This window comes from Triplophysa dalaica, chromosome 12 (genome assembly GCF_015846415.1).
Source record: "Triplophysa dalaica isolate WHDGS20190420 chromosome 12, ASM1584641v1, whole genome shotgun sequence".
NCBI lineage: Eukaryota > Metazoa > Chordata > Actinopteri > Cypriniformes > Nemacheilidae > Triplophysa > Triplophysa dalaica.
Window position 1 is genome coordinate 11,799,049 of NC_079553.1, and position 8,881 is coordinate 11,807,929.

At 35.8% G+C, this 8,881-nt stretch overlaps 1 protein-coding gene across 2 annotated transcripts; it reads left to right on the top strand.

Annotated features, from left to right (window-relative positions):
- Window positions 1-1,210: 1,210 nt before the first annotated feature.
- On the top strand, window positions 1,211-8,667 carry ecm1b (extracellular matrix protein 1b). Of its 2 annotated transcripts, none has more exons than XM_056763059.1 (11): window positions 1,211-1,600; window positions 1,913-1,954; window positions 3,006-3,035; window positions 3,118-3,183; window positions 3,287-3,343; window positions 3,456-3,724; window positions 4,184-4,389; window positions 6,905-7,145; window positions 7,559-7,764; window positions 7,951-8,032; window positions 8,152-8,667. In XM_056763059.1, the coding sequence occupies exons 1-11, from the start codon at window positions 1,531-1,533 to the stop codon at window positions 8,344-8,346; spliced, it is 1,464 nt and encodes a 487-aa protein (XP_056619037.1). In that variant the 5' UTR covers window positions 1,211-1,530; the 3' UTR covers window positions 8,347-8,667. The 2 variants fall into 2 exon arrangements, with proteins under 2 accessions (XP_056619037.1, XP_056619036.1); XM_056763058.1 differs by having other exon boundaries at window positions 1,212-1,600; window positions 6,884-7,145.
- The last annotated feature ends 214 nt before the right edge of the window (window positions 8,668-8,881 follow it).

An 8,881-nucleotide genomic window follows, 5' to 3' on the forward strand; every position in this document is an offset into this window, starting at 1 on the left:
GACGTATTTTCCTATTTAACTTCATGAAAGTCATTATCTGAATCATAGCAGGAAAGATTTTATTGCACACATACCCAAGAGGTAATACGGATCAAATGAGGAGATTGAAGAGAACAGGAGAAAGACCAAACATAACATCTCTGTTTGTTTTCTATGTTTATTCTAGAAAATACGTATTATGACAACATATATTTCATTGATAAGCTCCCAGCTGCAGGCCATCTGGAGGACCTTGGTGAAGATACAATCCAGACCAAGGTTAAAATATCATGGTCTTGTCTGTAGTAATACTGCTGAAGACAGAACTGTGTGTGTGTCCAAGATAAATAGAACAGTGAATGACTCACAGGAAGACACAGTGGCATCAGAAATAGCATCTCTGTCTGACAGCAACGGCTAGTTAGAGTGAAACTGAGTCTGGGCCAGCTCTGCAGTTCTTGAGAACTAATTCCTGTGGAAGTTGTTTCTCTGAATAGTTGTTTTTTACAACTCAAATTCTGCGGAAAAGTCATCAACTTCAAAAAAAAAATATATATATTAAAACATATGTATTTCCCCAAAAGCCTCACAATTATTCTTGATGGACGATTTAATCACAATTGTGTGTTCGGTTACATATTTTTATATTTAATTTATAGGCTTTTATATTTAGCTATACATAACTATTTAGTAATTCAATTAAATCAAATCAAAACAAAACTACTCAACAGTTATTGATTCTTTGTGGTCTACCAGAAGCCACTGAAACATATATAGCATTTTCTGTTGTGTTGAATCGTTTATATTCAAACTCACTCATTAAAATGGATCACAAAAGAAAAATCTTACACTAAAATAATAATTTATACACGTTTATTCACCAATTAGGTTAATATTTATACATGACCTCATTACACATTTATAATGCCCTTAAGACTCCAGTTATGCAACATGTTGTTTTGTCACAATATTTATGTGGACATTGCATTGTAAAATGAAGCTCGTGGACACATTTGTGCACAGTTACATAGTGTAAAATACAATTTCCTACACTTATTATGACATATAGGCCTGCAGCTAAACTTGACATTTGTGCACATGTCAGGCCACAGTGTAAAATACAGTAGGCTATTGCACAACGTTACACAATTATGCCAAACTTGTCTTACTGGAATATTGCAGAAACTGCATCATCACATCACCACCCAGAGGTCATTCCAGCTCTCCAAATCCCACCGTGATGGAAGTGAGAATGACAAGGGCAGGGTGCAGTATCGTATTGGTGTATTAGGCAATAGGTTTAATACACCGGGAAGACCGAGATCAGCAGTGAAATAACGGGAACATATGAGTGTATCTGTGGGGCTAAACTCTCTGGCGTCCTGACCCAGTCTGACTAATTATTGTCTTAAGAGGGTTAGGCTACTGTATTCGCCGATGGTCCGACCTCCTCTTCCTCCTCCTCCTCCATGATCTCCCGCTGTTCTTGACGCACTTTAAAAGCACGAAGCGGATCTGTTACATTCACTTCATCAATATACATCAGCCACCATGAGCTCTTTACGCGACATTGGACTTCATTTGATACTTGCGCTTGTTTTTGTGTGCGAAGCAGCGGAAGGTAAATGCGACTTTTTAGGCCTATAGTCTACCGCGTCAATGTTTTTAATGTCGTTTGCAAGCTTCGTCTCATGCAAAGGTTTTTAGCTCTACTGAATATCATATGTTTAGGATCTTGAGGAAATGTTTACAAAGAGTTTGTTGATAATATTGTGTTATGTTTGTCAACTAAAGGCATGGCGATGTTTGCTTGCATAACAATGTTACGATCTCTATGGCAACCAAAGTTATGTGACTGCGCGCAGATGTTGTGCGAGTGTTTTGTGTATTTTGCAACGGATATGTAATGCAGATGTGTGTCCTACTTTTCCAGACCCAGAGCCCCAGAGGGAAATGATACACGTTTTCGATAGAGGTCTGTAAACACACAACTGTTTTTCTGTTTGTGGTAACACATTACAATACTACTGAAGAACACAAAAGGAAACCATTTGAAAAATCTCATGCTTTCTATGTATTAGTTTTAATAGTGTTATAATATTAATAACATTAGTATTAAGTATATATACATATATTATTGGTTTTTTATTATTACTCCATGTTAATGCATTGACTAGTGTTCATTTGATTACATGTCCATCATGGTACACTGTTTTCAATGTTTTGTTCACTATTATCAGAATAAAAGTTAAAGGGATATCATTATTTATCATATTTACCCTCATGTCATTCCAAACCTGTATGACTTTCTTTCTTCAGCACTAGAAAAAGATATTTTGGAGAACATTGGTAACCAAACTCCATTTGACCCAATGACTTCCAATGTATGGACACAAAACTATTGAGACATTTCTCAAAATACCTTCTGTTATGCAGAAGAAAGATTCATGTGGGTAATTCCAGCGTTATGGATGTGACATATAAACGCTCACAGAATGTATTTGTAACCAATATATCGAACAATCTGTTTATGTCTGAACATAAAAAATACAGAAAAATATCATATGCACAAGTTTTCACATTTCAAAAAGGGAATTAAAATGCGTTATGGATTTGACAAAAAAGGACATTTTTTTTGTGAGATTACATATGATCTTTGTGAATTAAATGCACAAACCTGAAGCAATAATAGCCAACAAATATAGTAGGGGTGAATCCTTATAGTACATAAACATTTTATTTTAATTTTCATGTGCCCATTCGTGAGGAATATGAACCATTATGAATGTGACAATCCTAAATATTGCAGTCAACTGACTATGGAAAATCATTCAAAAAAAACATTCAAATGTTGAAATAAGTGCTATCAGTATAGTCAAATCCTTCTGGTAAAAACTTTTGCATGGAATTGCCCATATACACGTTTTGAATGACACGATGATGCGTCATTAATAAGAACTTTCCCTTTAACCATGTCCATATGTAAATTATTAAACAACTAATTTTGTTTACATTTCATTTCTCAGATGGCCTTCAGCGAGCGGTCACACGTGAAGGTAAGGCCATAATCAGTTATTAACTTTATGTACATAACTCACAGATATTTAAGCCTTATATATATCAAACATCCCTTTACAGAACTGGAGGATATGATGGGGCAGAGACCAGTCATCCCTGACATTTCAGAATTCATCAAAATGCAAGGTTTCCACTCTCTTTTCTGTTCTCCAAAGGAAAGGAAATGAATTGATACTGTTTGATCTGTTTTAAGGTCATTCCTTACCTTTGGTTCTTTGTGTGCATTTAGAGACCGATGTAATTCAGCCAGAGGCTACAAACTTTCATCCTGAGGATGCCCCAAGAGGTAGATTGTTTTTTGTTGTTGTTGGAAAATTAGATTTGGTATATGGGTGTGTAAATCTGTAATGAAGAAATCAGGCATATATTTATTCATTTTCTCTATGTCTTTGGTTCAGGTCCTCCACTGTTCGGCCCTCGCTCCATGGGACCCAACGGGGGGCCAGAAATTCATTTCCCACCATCCTTTCCCAGTATCAGCAATCTTGAAGATGTCTGTCAGTTTAGTAACACTTCCATCCGATACCCTAAGGACATATTTCCCCCGAGTGGCTTCGGTGCACAGCATCGACAGGCTGAAGCTGTGAATCGACTCCAGCCCTGGTACGGCATGTGCTGTGGCCTTAATGGAACGGAGGAAGAAAAGCTCTGTTGTGCTGAACAAGCGGTGAGAATATTTCCATTAAAGAACAATTTTTGCAGAATCCCAAAGCAAAGAAAAAAAAATACATTTGCACATTTGGCAATTTCATACTGAATTGATATATTCTCCTGTTTTAATCTTCTTGTTTTTCCAGCTCATCTGCAGTATTTTGTGTATTTAAATACAACATTTTAAGAATTTCCAAGTGTTGATATTTTGTTTAGCTTGGAATGCTGTGGAGTGAAAGTGTTTATATGGACAGTGTGCAGAGGTCTCAGGAGTCTTGTTATTGTGCACTGTTTATGGTTCATTCCGCTGGAATCTGTCCTTGATTTATTGTTTAGTCTTTAGAGAGCATTTATCCAAAACATTGAGAGTCTGAAATGGACCAATGGCAAAGTACAGTGTTATCTATTGTGATTACGTGTTTATGTCTCTTTGTGCACTCTCTGTTGCTGATCGGATGTTTTTGTTATGATTCAGTGGAAGAAGACTCTTTCTGCCTTCTGCGATGAAGAGTTCTCTATAAAGACCGTTGCGTATTTCTGCTGCAAAATGAATGGGAAGGACAAATGGAGCTGCTTTGATAAGCATGCTCCGGCTACTTCATACGATGTCCCCATCATTGACAAAATCGACATGCCGATTAAGGTCAAAGGCTTCAAATATAACCCCAGTTCTTGCAAAGGGTAGGTTGCTCTTGGAGTATATAAAGAGTGTCTTTGGTTTAAAATGACAACATTTTGCTTATTGTTCATATCTGTGTACATTTGTAATCAGTTGTAGAGTATCATGTTTAGAATGCTGGCATTTATGTCTGTAAATCATCTTCATCATAATCGCATTTCTGTTATAGTGAATTATTTTAAAATCATGACTTCATCTTTTACTGATGCAAACTACAAGACACTTTCTTTATTTTACAGTCTATTGTTTTCTTATTCCCTTAAAACTGTTCAACAATTGTTTCCAATTAAGCAAACAATAATTAGTAGCAATGTTCCATCCACATTCTTTTTTCAATAAAGATTTTATTTAGAATTTAATAGATTTATTTCATTACATTGTTCCTTTACACCGTATGAAACATCACACCAAAGGACAAAGTAGCGTATGGTTTAATATCTTTTCAAACACACAAAAATAGTATTAAATAGTATAAAAAAGTATTATTTTATCTATATGTAATGATATGACATTTTATACAGTGGTAGAGGGCACATTGTCTCTGGTCCAATAAAAGAAAACAACAGAAAGTACCACATCAACATATCTTTGTCATCTATTTAAATATATTTATTTTGTGTATTTGAAATAAAGTTAAAGACAATTCTACAGTACAAAAGTTCTAAAATTGTAAATGTTCAAGAGCTATTAAAGACAATGTTCTCTTTATGTACACCAACAACTGCTAACGGACTACGGTAAATCTGGGGGGTTAGTTGCCCCAGATGAATGTCTTTATCATGTTAATGTCTTTAAAGGGGATTATTTATGTATAATGACAGAAATTTTAATTTAAATGCTTATAGGGAATACAGCACTTTCATTCCAAATAGACCCAAACTAAAAAAAATTGTCATAAAGTCACCAAATGCTATTTTAATACTAAATAAAACTGACTTTAAACTATAGTGCTTGCAATAACTTGTGGGCACATAGCTACTGTCTTTTAAATCCAAAACTTTCTATGAAAGACAAAATTCTGTTGGAAATTCCCAATTGTTTAATAAATTAGAATTTTTGGATTTTTTTGCACCTAGAGTGTAAGAAAGGCGCATTATAAATAAAATGTATTATTATTATTTATGCGTTGCGGCCATTCCAGTGCAGTGTCTGTTGAATTTTAACAAAAAAATACCTCAGTAGTGACATATAGGGTGCTATTGTGAAAGACTGCAGCATGACAAGACACGTGATATAAATTGAGGTTATCACATCATTTTTTTCTCAAACCCATATAAATGATTACTGTTGTAGTCCTTAAAAGTGAATTTCTTTAAATAAAAAATACATAGCAGAGCAATACAGAGCGTCAAAGAATATTTTTATTTGAAATTCAACTTGGTACAAATAATGTTCGTGGTTCACATAATAAAATAAAATGAATCATACAGGGGCGTAATTTCCACTGGGACCAAGGGGGACATGTCCCCCCCACTAAAAATCTTGTTCGTGTCCCCCCCAAATTTGTTTGTTAAGGTTTTTAAACTTACGCCGTCGTCGCCACGGAGACATATGACCGAGCATTCTGCATGTGTCCATGCGTACTTGTGCGGGTGTCGCGTGCACACTCCAAAAATAGCTTACTGAAAGGTTATTTTCAATCATGTCGACCCTACCGAGTGATTAACTCCGTTAGAATTCACTGTGACAAACTCAAATACTTATCTTTAACGACCTGAACATCCACCAGGTTAAGCCCAAATTTCTGTCAAGAGAACGAGCCCTTATTAAACAGATACAGTAAAATATCTCGCCCTAATCGTTTCCTTTCCAAAATCCATTATACAACAACAACCAAGGAAAACCAAATTAAAACATTTTGTTTCTCTCTGATATCAAACACAAACATGATAACAGAAAAGTTGTATGTGGTTTCTTTATAAACAATCTTAACGTGAGAATATTGTTATCCCTGGAATAAGTGCTTGTTCTTTTAAAAGTAGCTATAATACAATCAAAGTTAACAAGAAATTTGGTTCTGCGTAGTCGTTGTTTTGGTAGGCTGTGTCAAGCTGTTTTCTCCATCGGACTCGTTCTATTAACAGCAGCTGTAGTGTTTATGATAAGTCTTGACAGAAACGTGGGCTTCCCTGGTCGTTGTTTATGTAGCCTACCTTAAACCTCGTTAAGCGTTTTAGAAAGTCATCCGGCTCGTCTCCTCGGATCCCGACTGCAGATTCAGGTTTACAATCCCATTTTCCTCCGTGTCTCATTCAATACTCACATTTTCCCCCATCATAAACATCAACTTTTGCTACACAATAAAAACATCGCGTGATCCCTGGTTTAATCAATTTAAACAATCAAAAACGATGAAAAACGTAGGTATTTGAGTCTGATAGTGAATTCCCTATAAAGAAAATCACTTGCTGCCCTCCAACCGCACTTCAATGCAACAACTATTATATTATTTGTCATTCATTCCACCACATAAATTGTTCCATTTCTTTCATCCAGCACATCGGCGACTTCTCCAAGCGCTCTTGAGAAGCAGGCAGAAATTGTAGACATCTGCTTTCCACCTGGTCGTCCTCATTCGTCCAACATAGATCTGATCTGTGGTCATCGCAAGATCCGCCCTCGTTACCTGACCAGGTGTCTTCCTCACACTGGCTATGGTTGGTTAGCCCGTCAATCAAAAGCCATCAACGTGCTGGAAAAAGAATATGGCCAGTGCTGTAAAGAGAAAAAGGGTCAACACAACTGTGCCGAAAGAAAGGTGAAGCATGACACATCATTCCTCCCAAACAGCATATCACAATCAATGTCCCACACCTATAAATCATAAAAACACTCCTAGAGAATCAGATTCAGTGTAATACCAAATAAAGGATTCTTTACCTCACCTTGAAACCATACAGCTTTCACAAGTCTAAATGTGCTGAAACATTACAATTCCACTCCCCAGTGGATGATGTGATTATATGTTTTGACAGTGCTTTTGTCTTTTGGTATCATCGAGTGGGTGTGGGATGAGGTGGTGCTCTAACACACCCATCCAAACAAACATGTTACTGCTTTTTTTGAATTCCAGGCATGTCAGCCAAAAAATGAAATATATTATTCAAACCCAAAACTTTCTCTTTTAGTCTCCAACATATGGTAACATTAAATAATCTTGTTCTGTTTTAGTGGAAGAAGATGGTGGATAAGTTCTGCAAGGACGAAAAGAAAACCAAAGGAAAGGATTTTGAGTGTTGCGACAAGAAGAAAAGAGAAGAGATGTATTCCTGTTTCGCATCGTCTGCTCCAGATCCAGCATACATCATGACTAATGCCGTAATTCCTCCTCCCACCCTGGAGTCATTCTGTGATGTCCAAACAAGCCTCCAGAGCGTGTAAAAAAACTCTTTACTCCTTATTTCTGTCTGGACCCATATGCATGAACCAAGTTAAAAACTGTAATATAATAACACTGAAAATAACATAATTTCGAGTCATTGGATAGATAGCATTCAGTATTGTATCAAATGTAAAATATTTCAAAAATGATTTACTGAAAAGTCAAATATATTCCCCCACAGGACTGAGTTCCCTGTAGAACAAATTGTTGAACGGTGCTGCTCTCTGGTGTCAGAGGAGAGATCATCATGTGTAGAGGCAGAGGTAACCACAAGCTTTATTTTTTTCTTTATGTGCATGTATGAATGTTTAAATCCAGCCATTGAACCTTTGGAGGGCTCTCCAAAACTGTGCTGTGTAACAAAACTGTTTTTCTTTTGCAGCTGGATAGCAGCTTAAATGATTTGTGTGAAGTGAAAGAGCTGGAGAAGCCTTACTGTTGTGAAACTACTATCAAGAACCGTGCCAAGTGTGCCACAAAACTGCTTCTGCGCTACATGGCCAAGGCAAATAAAGTCAAATTTAGTGGAAATAAGAAATGTCCCCTGATTGAGAGACAGATGGAGCGTGACAATTAATACTGAAGCATATTATACACAGCACATTTCAATTACACTTGAGTTGAGCCAAACTGCTTTATTGCCTATCTGTACCACTTGGTTAGTTGAAACTATGTTTTAAAAAATCCTTACATTTTTATAATTCAGAATATATATTTTTCTGTACGGTCAATGGAGAAAATGAACTGCATGGACATTTCCGTTTAATGTTTTAGCAATGTTCTGATAATGGATTTTAATAAATTATATTCATTTTTTCAAAAGAAATTTTTGTCAAATATTTCTCTTGTAATATTCAACAAGATGACTTTATGTACAAATAAAACACTACTATATATATGTTGCAGTTATTACTCAGTTTGTTGTAGAATACATAAGAAAAAGAAAATACTTATTCACAAACCGAATGTATTTATAGATTATACTTTATAACTAGCATGATTAAGTAGTTCTTGAATAAGTTTTACACACATAGATGAAACATTAACAATTCAAGACCTTTGAAATATTTTTTTCTTAGAAACCACATATGACAAAATATGACGTGAAGTGC